Source organism: Acartia tonsa, chromosome 10, assembly GCF_053477335.1.
Source record: "Acartia tonsa isolate MP-2025a chromosome 10, ASM5347733v1, whole genome shotgun sequence".
Classification (NCBI taxonomy): domain Eukaryota; kingdom Metazoa; phylum Arthropoda; class Copepoda; order Calanoida; family Acartiidae; genus Acartia; species Acartia tonsa.
Genome location: NC_137269.1, coordinates 11,082,158 through 11,100,173, shown reverse-complemented (window position 1 = coordinate 11,100,173; position 18,016 = coordinate 11,082,158). Strand labels below are relative to the sequence as shown.

At 32.0% G+C, this 18,016-nt stretch overlaps 1 protein-coding gene across 1 annotated transcript; it reads right to left on the bottom strand.

The window, feature by feature from the left end:
- Window positions 1–383: 383 nt before the first annotated feature.
- Window positions 384–16,022, bottom strand: LOC145330432 (uncharacterized). Its single transcript, XM_080175067.1, has 17 exons — window positions 15,931–16,022; window positions 9,666–9,754; window positions 9,521–9,560; window positions 9,056–9,100; window positions 7,999–8,094; window positions 7,520–7,650; window positions 6,902–6,996; window positions 5,692–5,855; window positions 5,072–5,254; window positions 4,609–4,728; window positions 4,321–4,461; window positions 3,827–3,934; window positions 3,268–3,451; window positions 2,582–3,005; window positions 2,108–2,207; window positions 1,100–1,186; window positions 384–395 (listed from the first exon to the last, which is right to left on the bottom strand). Exons 5-17 carry the CDS (start codon window positions 8,047–8,049, stop codon window positions 384–386), a joined length of 1,800 nt encoding a protein of 599 aa, XP_080031193.1. The 5' UTR covers window positions 8,050–8,094; window positions 9,056–9,100; window positions 9,521–9,560; window positions 9,666–9,754; window positions 15,931–16,022.
- Window positions 16,023–18,016: the final 1,994 nt, after the last annotated feature.

Sequence of the window (18,016 nt, the reverse complement as noted above, 5' to 3'; positions counted from 1 at the left end):
TTCAAACTTTAAAAACCAATAATTAAATATATTCATTGGTGATGTACATCAATTCATCGACCAGTGTCCTATCCATTATAATCCCTGGGATATTTTAAAATCAAAATACTGCACGCACAGTGGTTATGTTACACGCCCCTGTATACAAATAGTACAAACAGAAAATAAAATAATAAATCTTCTTGGCCTCTAAATATTTACAAATAAAGAAATTTAAAATTTATTTTCAAATGTAGCATAACAAAATTCTTAAGTAGCTTAGCACAAATATCTCACATGATTATTTTAAAGTATAAAATCACGAAACTATTTAAAAAATAAATATTTTGTATTTTTATAGCATGACCGACATACTGACAGGATACTTTTTGGAAAGATGTAAATCACCCGTCTATCTTAAATAGAAACCGAGAAAATCATATACGCTATAGCGTTACGGACTAACAGACAAACAGTTCAAGTGAAGCATAGAGTAGTTTCGGTACTAAACATGTGACTATCTCATGAAGTTTCTTACATTGATAAACATAAAATCGATCATATTCATCTTGTTATAAAATAGTTTACCTCTAAGAATTCAGCAACAGCTAATTCTGGTGATTCTTTCACATAATATGGATAGGGAGCTCCTACATTCATGGCCGTAAATATTAATATCGGGGAGGGATATTTGTAATATTATTTCTGTAAAGTATCTATAATGTACATAATGCAAATCAAAGGTAAAATACTTTTTCCATACTATCGGCTACGCCCTTAGAAGCCTCTAGGAACACTAGAGGTGGTTGGGGTTGAATTCGACCCTCCAATTTTTTACTTTAGTCTAAAAAAAAGAATATTATTTTTTTTCAATCATATTTTTTGCGAGGAGAAATCGATTCGATAGCCCTCATTTATAAATTTAGTTTTAAAAAGAAAAAAAAGTTTAGAGGGAAAGGTAATTCTTTTTCCAGGGGCGATTTCTTCTGGGGGAAGTGGTGGTTCCTTCCAACAAAATAGTTACAGCCCATCCCAGGACCTATAAGTGCTACATTTTAAAGGAGAACCATATCGATTCCGCGGTTAGGGAAATATTTCCCCAGTTATTAATTGTGTTTACGCCCTTGCCTGTGTCTATATAGTTTGCATAATAGTCATAATCATCGTATGCAGGTGAGGTGGGGGGTAATATTCCCATCTCAGCCCTAATAGTTTGTCCCTAACTTTTCATAATTTTCATTAAAGTTGCATATCTAGTAGGCTATAAAAGTTTTCCGGAATTTTAATAAATATAATAGATTTGAAATCTGCATAAAATTTTAAGGATTTTTTATAAAATTCGTTTTTTATATAATTCATTATTTAAAAGCGCAAATCCAATTTTAGTTAATAAATTTTGACCAATAGGATAGGTGGATTGGAAACTACCTGCGCTCTAATTGGTTGAATGATGTACGTCACTTAAGCTTCTCCAATCAGAGCGCAGATAGTTTTCAATCCACCAATCACAGATGTCAAAATTTTTTAACTTAATTTGTATTTGCGCTTATAGATAAAGAATTATACAAAAAACGAATTTTATAAAAATTACTTAAAATTTTATGCAGATTTCAAATCTATTATATTTATTAAAATTCCGGAAAACTTTTATAGCCTAATATCTAGTTTATATTATGTCTAAATGTCCGTTTGTTTACTTTCGGTAATCAGTTGTTTATTATTAGATAATTTCAAATGATTTACATTCCTTTAATTGACTTTTATTTTGAATTTAGATTGGTCCGTTAATAATGATCACTTGACTTTACTTTAAAAAAACAAATTATAAAAAATGCTTGGTCTTATCATATAGATCTGATTCAATCCTGGATAACCGAAGCTTTTTATTAGAACCTACAATACAAATGACCAATAGTAGGCCAATACACAGATTAAATTACCAATGGCAGGCCTGTATACATTTTAATTGACCAATTGTAGGCCAGTATGAAGTTAATTTTTTAGGCTCTATAAAAGATTCTTGATAACCCTATAACAACACACCTATTGTAACTTAAGATACTGACACTTTGTATATTGTATAAGCTTTAAATCTATGTCAGTAAGAGTATGCTAAGGACAAATTCCTGATCTGTTGATTCAATCTTGCCAGGTATGGGTCTTCTGTAGTGGTGGTGTATCCTGTGTAGGTCAACTGATGGTTCGGGTGCACACTTCCAGAATTATACCTGGACACAGCAATTGATGCTTTCACACAAAGTGCCTGTTGAACAATGATAATCCCCGTTTCTTTAAAGAAAAAGAAAATAGGCCGGAGAAGGGGGGGGGGGATGTCGGTAGAATAATTTTTCGTTTGATTGTTTCTTACTCTCAGTCAGATTATATTTTACCCTGCAGGGTTAAGGTATCACAGGTATAGGCCGCGTAGGTTTAGGTCCCATTGTAGGGGTCATGCCTATGAAAACAAGCTAAACCTGTTATTGTAAGTTTATTTCGAAAATAAGAGGATGAGGGGGGTTCCGTGCTTGTTATGTACTTTGTGGGAAAGCACCAATAATTTTAAAAGTTTTATTCAATTAAGATAATCCATAATAGATTTTACCTTGGTAATGTATGACGATAAATTTTTCTAGGTGGCTTCACATCATAACTATTCAGATTCTGCTCTGATCTTATTCTATTTTTAGCAGCTTTCAACTTCTCCCTGTAATCATCAGCTGCAGCCGGAATAAGCTGTTCCCGCCCCAGCAGATGCTTATAATTTTCTGTAGTAGCTTGTGACAGCTTATCCCTGGCCCCAAGCTGCTCATAAAAGTTTTTAAGTGTCATATGTTCAGGTTTTGATTCTTGGTCAACTACTTCTTGTTTATTCTCTTCCTCATGTTCGTCTGGAGTCAGGTTATCTTTAGTGATATCTATTGGGGCAAGTTTCTCTGTTTCAGAAACAACTTCAGGGGCAGGAGTAGATTGAACTGTTGTGTTGACAAGATCTAATCTATCTTCAGGTAGTTTAGTTGCTGTAGGTCCTAGAGTAATTATTGATCAATTGGAATATCTTTTTAGTAGTGAAACTATTCTATAAGAATATACGAAATGTTCGTCTGGAATGTGGTGTTTTTTAGCTCCTATTAAAGGTATGCAGCTAAAAGTTAATTTCAACATTCCTATAATTATAGAGCATATTTTTTTTGTAAACTGAAAGTTATAATACCGAAAACTAGTTATATTATTAGTAAGGTGTATAGTTATTTAGGCAACATTGTCCTATCCCTTCCTCTAATCTAAAACGTCTTAAAATTATAATGAAATTAGAAAACCCAAAAATTGACCAATTTCCTTTGGAAAGTTGTTGTTGAAACTCAGCTAACTTGTCATCATCCAGACTAACAGGGTCAATATTACGCCTGAGTTGCGTAGCCTTATTTTGTGTGGGTATGGTCTGAGCTGGACCTATCACAGAGATTACCTCACCCTAAAGAATAGAAAGTTTAATCAGAAAAAGTAACAGAACTTAAATAATAATTTAAAATGGTTTTAGTTAGTTACATTTTCATCTAATTCTATTTACATTAAAGAAGGGGAGAAGAACCACAAACATTAACATTTCACATTCCTCTAAATAGATTAAAATATTTGCAGGACCAAAAAAAACAGCCAAGCGGTTTGCGAGATCTTTTAGCACAGACAAATATTCTTCACAAGAATAAAGAAAGCTTTGACCAAAATATATGTTTAATAGTTTACTATATTATGTAGGAATTGTCATTTATAAAAATTATGATTAAACATCAAAAAATATCTTTAGCTACAAAACTTCTGCCATTGGTCCATACCAACAAGAACAAACCTTGTGCATATCTCCAAATGAAGGAACGTATGGATCAACATAATCAATATCTGTGTAGTCATTGTCAACATTACTGTACTGTAACTCTACAGGGAACACTGGCTTGGCCTGCGATAAAAACAAAGTTTATTGCATTAAAAGAATCAGCTTGCAAAAAAGTTAATGATACATTAGAACTAAGTTTTTGTTGATTTTTTTCGGCGGTTTCCCTAAATGCTTCGTTTTTTCGTTTTTTAAAAGCAACGTTTTTTCTACTCTGTAGAGAATTCGTAAGAGAAGATAGTTTCCACTAACGAACAACCAGACTACTCTTATCATTAGGGATCTTAAGGGATAAGACAATGGAAGATAAAAATGTAGATACAAATTATTAGTTTAAATACAATTAGTTTAGAACTGACCAAATAAATTACAGTCCAATATCCACTCCCTCCTTGCTTAATATAGAGTATCTAATATTTTAAAATATTTTTAGATAATTATCAGAAACTTACATGTTTAGGAATATCAGCTGAGTATGTGACTGAGCCAGGCGGGGGGACTGGGTTCCAGACATAATCTGGATGGACAACCTGGTTCCTCACAGACTCGGACAGGATAAATGGATCTGGAGAGGATCCGTGTACCTGGAAATCCTAAATACAAATAAAAATTTGTACTGCTATTGTATCAACATAAAATAATAAATGAATTTAAATAATACTCCAAAAATGAATGAAACAATGTCTCCAATGTTACAAAAACTAATCCATTCAAGATCAATGGATTAAATAAGTGTATACCTGGCTAGGGAACTTGACAGGTTTATTATTATCCACATGGGGTCCCATTACTTTAACAGCAACCAGCTTATCCTGGATAGAGTTGGGGAATGAAGTCTGTCCGCCTCCTGATTTTGGCTCCTTTCAATATAATATTTATTGGATGTGTAAAACTTTCGAAACTTATAGTACCGAGGCTAATAAGTAACTTACTTTGTCCGAGCGTTTTTTTCTGTTGGGAAAATTTACTAAGCTGGTTTATAGAAAGGTTTCTGAAATTCTCCAAGAGACCAATGAGCTTTTTGAAAACTCAATTTGTCCTTCTGTGTGTCGCAATTTATCAATAAAACTTTTGTATTCTACCTGCTAATGAGCAATACTTAAAAGACTATTCCTTAGAAAAATAATGGTTAGGATGGTTTAAGGCTATTTTACTGCCCTATCTCCCCTAGATGCTTGGGGCGGCACGTCTACTAGTGTAAACTAATAAACATTCCTGCATAGACGGCATAGGAGGCAGCGGTGGATAGTCGTACTGAGTTGGCCGTCTTGCCGGCTGTTTCAGGTTTCTAGCAGGCATCAGAATCTTGTGTTTGTGGAGTGGCTTCTTCTTAAGATTAAGAGGGGAAAAGAGTGGCTTCTTTTTAATTATCTTTGGCTTTACCACCTATACAATACAAATATTTATAAATTTTTTTTGGTACATATACTTAAAATGTCTTTTAATTATCTATAATTAAATTTACTTAACTTTGTATTCCCTATATCACTAACCACTGCAGAACTGATATGGTTAAATCTTAGTGAGGCTTCTCATTTTAAAGAAAGAACCCCAATCCCCCAATCGCCTCCGGAAATAATCCCTCACAATTAAAAAAAAAACAATGGTCGTTAAATTAATGAACATGCCCAATGATGATCCACCAAATTACCCCTTATGTTCGAGGCTAAAACGTTTAGATTTTCAACTTAATGAACCAACGAGTAAAAAATTCAATAATAGTACCCAAAGTTGTTGAGCCAATGAATAAGAATCTTTAGGGACTAGTCTAATGTCCCCAACCTCATTGGGACGAGCATTTATAAGTTTACACCACCCCATACCTGTCTTTTATTTTTCTCTGGGTAGGATCTAGGTGGAGGGGGGATAACTGGACGTGGTAAAACAAAATCTTCCTTGTTCTGTGTGGGGCCTGGGGTGGCTGCTGAGTAGGGCGGGTGAATTTCTATGTGCTTCAATGATTGAGGTCGCTTCCAACTTGAATATCCTGAAAAAAATGGTTTAATTAGTGGGCTAAAAAACACTAGGCTAGTCGGATAGACCAGCTTCAGATAAAGAATGGCTGTTCATGTAACTGTGCAGCTTTTCTAAAAAAAGGGATGTCCATATGTCAATCATTGAGATAATAAAGAAATTTTGTAAAATTATCATTGCTTCGCTTAATTAAATAGTCTATAATTTATTTTGTACGTCAGTCCGTCAGTTAATAGTATACTTTTTTTTGGGGGGGGGGGGGGGGCTAATGATTTTTCAGCTGCTATTAAAGATAGACAGCTAAATTTTTCCCCTTTACCAATAAAAATCCAAAAAAGAATTTACTTGGTCCATCATTCTGTCAGCCATTCTTCAATTTATGATTTATTGGTGCTTCACTAACATTGGATATTGTTATCCTTTAGTCAATATCTCTCTTTTTATAAAAATTAAACTTTCCTTTTATACATTTTTATTCAGATACCTTTCTGTAAAATCAAATTAAATCTCTATGCAATTTATGTCTTACACACGTTCTGAATTTTAAAAATCATGTAATATAAATTCTAGTCTACAATTTAAGTAAAATATGTTCAAATTATAGAAATTTACTTTTATCATTTTCATATTTAAATTTCTTTTTAAATAAACAATAATTTGAACAATGATGACAACATTGAAAGAGACAAAACACATAATTAAAATCCATTCATCGAAAAGACATCTTGTCAAGTAATCTCAATAGAATAAATAAAATATGGACGGACAGATAAACACTCTGCTTAATACTAGCAAGACTGTTTTCTATGTGGAAGGTGTCGGGTACGAGTCTAGTCTGCACCGCATTAAAAATGGTAACTACTGCTGCTATATCCTACATGTCACTAATTGTGAGTGTATGGAGAATGCCTGGTCCCATAAAAAGGCAACACTCATTACCATGCACAGTTATGACTTCCAGACAAATTTCGTGCAACCAATCCCTGTGGTTGTTAGAGTTTATTATTCCCTAATAAAAGTAATGCCTTCGCTGATAAAAAGGTTAAAGTACAATATTACCTGATTCTTTGTGGTAGTAGAACCAACGTTGTGTGTGGGTGTCCCAGTACATTATCCAATCATCTGTTTCTGCTACCTCTATTCTTTTATTATTTCTATACAAATATAATAGAGATAACAGTTGTGTGTGAGTATCTTAATATATTATCTAATTACCTGTCTCTGCTACCTCTATTATTTTATTATATCTATACAAATATATTTGCAAATTGTTTTCTGCTACTTGTCTATGTAAATATAATAACGACACCATTGGTTGATTTTCAAAGATCCAATTGATATTCAGCACAAGGTCATTGTGATAGGGAAATACAGTTATTTAACCCCTTCCCTCTCTAGTGTTTTACTCTAATATCAAAAATTAAAAGTTAAATATTTCTGGGACTTCACTGTGAAGGAAAACCATATGAAACTATAATATTTTTACCAGGGCTGCCTGTAACCCTCAGGGAAATCAACCTTTTACATTTTTAAAAATCAGCTGGAAGTCTAAACCTGACCTAATTATGACAATCTTAAAAACATCCAAATGGATTTAATTTAAATTTTGTAGCTTAGTCGCGGCGGACGCTTGGCTGCCGAGCCCTGTTTTCACTAAAAATATAAAACTCAACTTACTGTGATTCTGCAGATCTTGGAGTGGTATTTGAGCCCCATTTCTGTGACTTGTGAAAAGATTTGTGACTTTCCTCCGTGTTTGGATCTATGTCTGGGTAGATTACTGTCACAGGATTATTATCATTGCGGGACTAGAAAATAGTATGGGTACTGAGTAGCAGATATTTGCCCTGCAGGGTTAGGGCCCCAAGCAGAGGCTAGGCATAGGAAATTTTAATTTTTTTTTGAAAATAAGGGCGTAGGGGTTATTAGTGCTCAACAGACTCTTATGTATATATATGTTTTTTTATATGTTAGGTCAATCTTATTGATTTGAAACATATTATGTTTGCGATAAATATTTTTTTTTTGGAACAAAACTACTCTAAAATACGAAATATCCGTCATCTGTCCTTCATGGTGTGGTGCGTGTGTGTTTGATAATTAGTAATAAGTGGGTCATTTTATGGCGGTTAAGAAACTGTATCAAAAAATGTTACCTCAAAATCCCTAATAATAAATTGTTCAAGGTCCACTCCACCAAAATTCATTTGTGCATTTACAGTGAAGGAATCTATCTCATTTTCCTCATTTGCCTTAGAATAAAAATTGCTTAAAATATGTCATTTATGAAAAAAAATACATTTAGCTAAATGAGGAAATGTGAAGAAGCAAAAAGCGTGAGTACAAGTGTCTAAATAAAAATCAGCGTGAATAGGTGCTTAAAATAAAAAAGAAATATTTTGATTTTAATTCATAAAACTATTATGGTAAAGGATCAGAATAATTAAGCTGTATACAATACAAAAGAAATGTCAGAAGTAATTTTCCAGTATGGCTTCAAAACTGATTAATATCCGCTGGATTAGAACGGTTCTCAGCCATACTTAAAAACCATATATAGCATCGTATTACAGATAATTTTTTCCCGAGTATTAAAATAAATATCTTAAGATTAAAACCAGTTTTGTTAGCCCGGGCCTTATATCTTTTAACTTATAATTTTTCATATTATGAATCAATTATTATTACATAATATAATACATATATTCAACGGATTTTGACAGACAAAAGCTGATTCAGATTAGAGCAAAAATTCAAATTTGGGTGCTGTGCAAAATATCAGCGGGCGCAATATTGACTTTGGTCTTTAGTAAGTACTCTTCTTTTTTAAAAGAATACCTTTTAGAACATTTAAACTTTTTATTATAAATATTACTTAAAGAGTTAAGATTCAATTACAAATACATGTTTTTTCCTTTATTATTTTATTTAGTTTAACCTCTTTTCAAACTAAATTTATTTTAAAATTCACAAACCACTAAGTTATTTAATTGTACTATTCCAATAGATAAAAAATACGTGAATATTGTGACAGAGGAATTTTGTCGTCAATTCAGGTTGTTAATGTAGTCTTCATATATTAAACAATACGTTCCTCTGTGGTTAGGGTATGGGATGATGTATCGTTATATTAGCCAGCTGAGAGAAATATTATATCAGGGTATGCGAGAATCTGTCTCAATATCCACGTGTATTCTATATCCATTACCATACCTCATCAATTGACTTCTTCTGGTCTTCTCTTAAAATATGCTCTGTCTAAGGAAAAAAATTAATTATTTGATACTATCTTGCAGGGCTCAGCAGCTGCAGCCACAGCAAAAATCAGCTTTGTTGCTTTGTGAAGTATCATAAATTTTCATACTTGTCTTTATCCAAAGGTGTTGGGATATTTTGATTTTAATCAATTTTTTTGGTACTTTCCCTCAAAGTTTCTAGCTATCACAAAAGACCCCTCATTTTAAAAAATAAGATCTATCCCTCTGGGCTAAAGTTTAACCAGTATAAATCAACCTAGCCTGATCTGAAGTTAAACAAAAACACACAAAACCCACCTTGTATGTACATTTTATTTCAAAATAAAAAAAGGTGTGGGGGATTCTGTGCTCGATCAGGCGCGTTGAGAGGGAAATCCCCAGATGATTTTATTACAAAAAACGCATTAAAATATATTCTTACCAAATCTTTAGTTGCTAAATTAGTTGCTATACTCAGTAACCTAAAAAATAAATATTCATCATTATTTTTTTGACTTTTCAATTTTAAGTATTCATTATATGCGTTTATTATTAATTATATTTCTTATTCATTTTCTATTGATTACCTTTCATAAACATCTTCTGTTTGATTTGGTTTTGTACCATTTTCATAAATAAGATTATACTGTATGTAAACCCCAGGTTCTATTTCAACCTAGAAAATATATTAATATCAATTCGATGCTTTTACACAAAGTCTCAGTTGAGCATTTTGAAATAAATGGAAAACAAGGGGATCGATTATCCCCCATGCATAACCCTGCGGGGCTACCCAGAACCCCCCAAAAACTTAACCTAACATGACCTATAGTAATAAACAAACAAACGAACAACTACCCCCACTGCACTGGCTCATATTTTCAATTCATTTCAAAATTATGAGACCAATAATTCAATCCACATTTTTAAAAATCTAAAGTCAATATAAATCAAACACTTTTTGGCCAAGACTTAATGGAAAGGGAGGGAAGGGAAATGTAGCAAAGCAATGGGAGAGTAAAGGGAAGTAAATTTTTCCAAAACTAATATCAGCAAACCCCTATCATTACCGACAGACAGACAGACCATCAACACCAAAAGAGTAGCTTAGTATTATGAATTACATAACATTTTGATAAAAATTTTATAACATATTTAAAATTTTATGTTATAGGATAACATGGTTGAAAGTTGGAATAATTTTTCTTCTCTTAAACAGGTATCTTCAACTGCGGTCGCTCTTAGCCGCGACGTGTCTTGAAATAGTTGATATGATAATTTGATTTAGAGATTGGGTTTGATTTTGAACCATGATAAAGATATGATATTAAGGACCATATTTTTAAAATAATTAGATACTTGTTTTTACCAAAAAACAACATTTGGCGAATTATATGCATTTTCAGTTTTAACTAATTATAAAATAATTTGTCAGCAATGTTCTTTAGTTGCATAATGATGTCTCAATGACTTAAAGGCCCTACAGTCAACCAACCCTTGAATGAAATACTGCTTTCTCGAAGCCTGTTTAGGAACCAAATATTTCCCCCTATTGTTATTGCTAACGCTTTACATCTTACATAACATCCTCTTATCTCAAAAAACGCCCATCTCAGAAAACCCCTATCTCAAAAAACACCTTTAACATCAGTATTAGAGAACACATTTATTTCACCCTCCCAACTGTGATACAAGATAATAAGGTGTATTTAAAGTTACTAAATAACTACCATCAATTAATAACAATTACAGGTTATAATTTTCTTATCAATTTTCAAGATATGTCGTCAATAATACACAGTTCTAGCAAAATTAAAATTTCAACCTTAAAATAATATACTACAATGGATATTGTCAAAACAAGGAGCATAAAAAATGCCTTAGCCCGTAGTCTGGCGCAACTCATTATAAAAAAGTAAATATATGTGCTTCATAGAATGTCTATTTAAAAAAAAAATGGTTTTCAATTAAAAAATTCTTCAATATCTTTTAGTCACCGCTAAATTAAGATATATAGATTATAAAGTACAATTTAACCAAAAAGTAGAATTTTCAATTATTATTTTTATCAAATTACTATATACTAAAACATATTACGAAACAACTACAAATATATATTAATGAAATATATTTGGCTGAAAATGAATTAAAATATTTTATATCTATTTCTGTGTAATTTAATCATAAATTAATGAAAATGAATTTACATAATCAAACTCAAACATCCTATGAATGTATTTTCTAGTATGACGTTGAAACCTTTTGATATCCGCTGGATTAGATTAGACCGGTTCTCAGCCATACTGAAAAAGCATGCTGTTAAGACAATTTTCATGAATAATAGGGGCATTTAAAGCTTTTAGATAACCCTTTTGTAGGTAACAAATAGTGGATCAAACGTTTGACTCAACTTAATGAACTAACCAGTCAAAATTCAATTGAAGACTCCAAAGTTGTTTAAAAGTCATTATAAAACTTTGGGGACTAGTGTCTAAAACAGCCCATGTCCCCTCCCTATAACCTTTCCTCCCTCTAAGCAAAATAATAATAAACTTTCGCTTTTTATAAAATATTAAATATAAATCCTTGGTTTATCTGTTAAATATAATTTTAGTTTCCCACCGTTTATCAACTTACTAACTTTTTTTCCCTTTAAATTTTATGAAAGGACCTTGTAAGAATTTACATTTAAAAAAATTGAATTTATCACATATAATAACATTAATGCCATTAATTATCAATATTTATATTAGAAAACTTAAATATTGGACTTGAAATCAACGTGATGGTCTTGTAAATGACCTCTTTTTAAATTTCTATTCAATAATAAACAAATAGTGAACTACAGAAATTGAATTAATGTCTGGTTTTTAACAATATGAACAAGCTACAAAAAATAAGGTATGCCTATAAGAATTAAGAGGGAAATTTATTTACTGTTCAACATAACACAGAAAGTTTTAGCGATTCCCTTGAAGATTTGGTTCTTAATGTTTTTAATTTTTTGTAAAATCTGAGATTTTTGTGCTCGTATTCATTCGAAACCAGTTCTCATCCATACGAAAAAAAATTGTCTAGCATCGTATTATATCCAGTTTTCTACGAATATAAAAATGTACAATCATATTATTAAAACCTTTGGTATCTTTTGCATCTCGGGGCCAATAAAAATGATTTTAATCTTATAATTGTACATTTTATATCCACGGAAAGCTGTTTATAATACGATGCGAGAAATAACTAATGTCGATTTGCTCTTTCTTAAAAGCTCTGTTAAAACCCCCTTCAACTATACATAATATCACATTTAGAAACAAAGATAAAGGAAGAAAGATAAATAAACAAGGAATAAATAGTCCATATGAAGCGTAGCTATAGACATGAATATGACTTTATTTGTAGAAAGTGTCGTGTGTAACGTCATAGAAATACATCTAAAAAGGAAGAACGAGAGAAGAAGACGGAAATGAAACCCCTAAAAAAGAGATGGAATTAGACGTATTTTTATGACGTAACACAAGCTACTTTCCGCATCTCCCTTTATTTGCGCGGTGCTAATATTTAGTAACGTGCACAGGGTTTTACCAGAGGGTTACAAGAAGCGTACCTGAACCGCCTTCAAACATAAATCAAGTGGTGTTAGGTAGGTGTAATACAGACACCCCCCCCTCTCTCTACATAATTATCATACATAAAAGTAAAAAAAACATTCCTTGATTGGTAAATTTAATTAAAATTTTTTCACATTTCACTTTTCATTACATTTTAGGGGAGTTCTGTTTAACTTGAATCCGCCCCCCCCCCTTATTTTAGTTTGCATAAACAGTGTGTCAACATAAATTTTAAAATGGACATACTTCATGAATTATAGAGTAGCTCCAACATAAATATTTATAAATATATACATAATATACATTTCTAAGCAGCTAATAATGGGAAAAACCATATTGAAATTCCAAAATAATTTTAAACATAGAATTATTAATACACGTCTTGATGAGATTAATAATATTTCAATAAACTTTTTGCTGGTAGTTGCTTTGTATTTATGTATAATTATGTTTTTATTAGTGAAGCTACTCTGTAATGTGAAATGTCCGTCCGTATGTCTGTAAGAAACAGAATGGAAAAAACGTGAATTCCTTAGCTGCTTTTAAAGACAAACCTCTTGTATTTTTAGTCTATTTTTTTGTAGCAATCTATTATAAAATATACTTTTTCAAACTAAAAAATCAATCAAATGAAAGTAAACATAAAAGTTTTGGTATTTAAAATTTCTAATTGTTAATTGTAAAGGGATGTAAATAACTGTATCTCCCCATCGCAACCGTTTTGTGTAACCTTTCTATTGGGTTATTGAAAATCAACCAATGCAATGGTATTATGGTATCACTTATATTTACACAGCCAAGTAGCAGAAAATAATTTAGAAGCAGACGAAAGTTGAAAAATGAGGGGAGGTAGTTGTCTGTATATACAACTATACTTTAGATCTGTTATATTATCTAATGAAAATTAAAGTAACCATACTGCACAGAGTTTTATTAGGAGAGGTTGTGAGCTCTGAGGGGTTAAAAATGTAATGCAGACCTCCCTAATATAAAATCTGCAACAAATATTGATTTTCTTTAAAAATTTTCAACTTTTTTCGTGCTTGTCCTTGGCTGCATTTGAATGTGAGAAATTAAACAAAATCTTATTTACAGATATCTTTTTATATCTTAGTTAATGACCTTGAAAGGGGTTCCGTGCCCAGTTGAATCTAGAGGCACAACATAAGTATGTAGTTATAGTGTATGTCGATATAATATCAGCCAAGGCTACTTTTTATTAAAAACAAATAGTTGTGTACATATTTTCAAAGATTAAAAAAGAAAAAGTCGATTTTATGTCAGCCACGTCCACTTTTTATCAAAGCCTTATAGTCGACATGAAACCTTACAATTGTATATTAGGGTGGGTCCATTTCCCCCCTTTTTTTTTTAGATTTTACTGTTATCATAAGTTGCGGAAGTCATATGTATGTATGATAAGCCCCATTCAAGTTTCAAAAGTGACTTGGCTCTTATGGCTACCGGCGCGTGGGGGGTATAAAAAGTGCCCACCCCCTTATAAAATCAAGAATTTAAATTCCTTCGAACACAGGCATGTTGCATATTAAAATGACCGCATCGAAATGCTGATTACGAATCTGAAAACCGTTTTGAAAAATATTGCTCCTAGTTCGAATTACATCTCACTTAGTACCTAAAAACAAAAAATCTAAATATAGTCAAAAATGTTCATTTTGGTAGGTTATTTGAAAATCATTTCAGACTGAATCAATATTTTTCAAAACGGGTTCCAGATCTGTAATCAGCATTTCAATGCGGTCATTTTGATATGCAACATGCCTGTGTTTGAAGGAATTTCATTTTTTAGTTTTATAAGGGGGCGGGCACATTTACACCCCCCGCGCGCTAGTTGTTTTTGGATTAAAAAACCTCTTTCAAGTTTCACAGGGTTTTATATTGGCCCAGTAACCCTTGCCAATGTCTACTAATGTGAAATTCCAAAATCGACCCACCCTATTGTATATCGATAGAATGTTAAAATTTGATAACAGAGTTGGTATTAATAACAACACTCGAGCCTAGCAGGGATAATGTGGCGGTAGTTAAAATTATATGCACATTATATTCTCATTCAGTTTACACGAGTTTGCCTTTAATTTGTTATTTATGTATAATTTAGAGTCGTAGATGCACTCTGTATATATAATGCACTAGTTACTTAACTGCTAGCCTCATTAGGAGGGTAGGGTCAGGAAAATAGCCTTAAACACAACTAGACATTGTAACATCTTCTCTGAAAAGTATTTTTCAAGATCTTTAGCTTCAGACAAATAAACCTCACTACTTTATCATATAGGATTAGCATTGATTGCCAGTGGATTATTTCAGCTTCCATTTTAATGACAAATAATCTACTAGAACAGTTTATCATAACTATGCGACATAATCATCCTTGTTAATCTTAAGGATAAATTCTAATCTGTAATTAATCATAATAAATGCATTTATAATTGTTTTTTTTTCTTTATAAATTACTTGATTATGGTAAAATGCAGTCTTTAAATAGTGTACTTTTATATAAAGCAAAACAGAATGAGTTATACATTAAGTTTTAAAGAAGACAAGTATATTTTAAATATATTGAAAATAAGGAGGGGTAAAAATTTTTCCTATGCGGAACTCATTCAGAGTGCGGAGAATATACCTGAAGTTCCCTATGCCTTTGGGGATATCCAGTAATCATTATAATCTAACTTAAATAATAAAAAAAGTCCAAATGTTTACAAATAAAGAAAAAGTGATTGTCGAGCTCTGATTATTTGCCTTGGACTTTTCTGCTAATCAAAAAACATTAATGTAACAACATATACCTATTAAAATTTTTCAAACTATTTTAGATAACCGAAAAAAACAGTGGCCTGTACACAGGAATTTACCAATGAGTTTTAAAGCCTTGTGGAAGTGAACAAAGGGGAAGGCAGTCCTAACCAATTTGTCATTATAGTGGGGTGTTGACACCCCCTTACAACCTCCTCCCACATTCCTGCCAATAAGCCATTTTTGTTAGGAATAAAGATAGTTTACTTAAAGATCTAAAGGGATAAGACAATAACCAATAAATTGATGTACATCCACATTGTTCATTCATAAAACTACGCTTTTTGTAGATTACAATTAGTGGTTGAAACGTTTGGACACTAACTTAATGAACGAGCAAACAATTTTCAATAAAAGTCCCCAAAGTTGTTAAGCCATGAATAAGAAAATGTTATCATTAAACTTCCTCCCTGTGGTTTACCTGTGTTTGTATTTCATTATGTGCCGCCAGGGGGGATGTATGTGAACCCAAGACCAGCGTGGATATCACCAAACATTTGTAATACCATTCTTTCATCTGAAAATAAATGTATAAGCATAAATGTATAACCTAGACAACTAGTAGTGACTCGGCTGTGTTAATATCTCCGACGTGTTTACCTGATATTCAAAGGCCTAATTGAAAGTCGGCACAGGGTCTCCTCCCTGTTAACACACAGTTATTTAACCCTTGCCCCCTCTACTTTTTTACTTTAATATCTGAAATTATATGTTCTTTGAACTGTCGGTTGGTAGTTGGTTATGAAGTATCTCAATTTTAATTTGGGATCGAGAGTGTATGGCAACCGTGTGTTAGTCTATTTGCAGAATAGAGATCTTTCTCGAATAAGGACTTTTTGAAACAAACGAATTTTTGTCTAAATCATCTTTTCAGCTTTGGATAGAAACCTTAGTGACAAAATTTAAGAGTTAAATATCCTTTTACATAAAAGTAAGATATTTTTCTTAAGCTTGTGATTTTATTGACTACTGAACTGATTGAGCTCTTCTATTTAAGGAAAGATTTAGGCTGTTTTGTTTTATTTTTAAGGGCTGATGTGGTTTTAGGCTACTTTTATCCAACCCCTATCCCTCTTTTTACTTACCCAAAGCCGCTAGTTTTTTAAAATGTATTTTTTTTATCTTGACGTAGATATGATATCATGTATAAACGTTTTATTTAGAAAAATATTCTTTTGTCGTCTATTTATTGCAAAATCTACTGACGTCTGTTAATCTTTTGTTATAATGGATATGGAATGCGTGGATATTGTGACACATTTTCGCATTAACTGATAAAAAGTTTCTCCCTGCTGGCTAATATAACTACAACCCCCCACCCCCCAATAAGACTTTACCCCATCCCATCCCCTAACTATGAGTAACATATTGTAGTAAAATATGAGGACTACATTAGGAAATTATTTGACGACAAAAATTCCCCTGTCATAATATCCACGTATTCTATATCTGTTTTGGTTAAAAAAATCTTGACGACAATGAAATCTAAAGAATTGATGAGATAGAATTTCAAACATTATAAGATTCAGTTTTTAACCATTTTGTCGAAAAAATAATGGTAGAATAGATGGACAATCGCTTAATGTACGAAACAATATAGTAACACAGTGTAGGGACAATCCTACCATATTATTCACTAAAAAGTGTACACATTCATCCATCCATGTGACTAAATAAAAACAAAAATCCTTGTTTGTCTGAAATTCCGTTTTTATTAGACCGGTTACTGAGTCTGATTGACCATCTATGGTAATATATCTATTGTTCTAAACCTAACAAACAATTAGTATAGAATGTGCATTTTACTGATACCCAAAGTTTTACAATTACGATCTCTCATTTGTTGGTCGAAAATCTTTGAGTACTTTATTAAATCTTTATTCATCTATTTAAGATTAGCAGTGTCCAAACTTTTCAACTATTATTTTAATCTACAAAAGGTATACTATTGTTTATCTCATTGGAATAGTTTATCAAATCAATTTATCTAAGATATCCAATTGAAGACATACTAACAGCTTAATAAAATTGTAGAGTTGCTTCAATACTAAATCAAACGTTAATGAAACATGATTTTATATCTTTATAAAGTTACTTTTTTTTACTTATAATTAATAAATGAAAAACAAGGGTATCTATTGTTCGTGTTTTATGGACCTTTAATTATTAACTTTTGAAAGTTGTATATTTCATAATAGAAGATCCACCACAAACAAAATAAGGGGGGGGGGGGGGGAAGCTAAAGGATGAAATACCTTTTTTAAAAAGGCTTTAAATTTTTCGTATTTATGCTTTCTTTTTGGACATGCAAAATGCCAAAGGATACAACTAGTTCTTCTTTGTGCGGCGTACACCGGGTTTTGCTATACCTCTTAGGATTTTTGATCCCCCCCCCCCACGCCCCCTTGAACTTATTGTTATCGTCAGGGGGATGTCAGCCTTTGATATATACGTTCAGTGTGGTATAGTACTCATTTATAGTAGCGTAACCGTAAGTTTAATTGGTT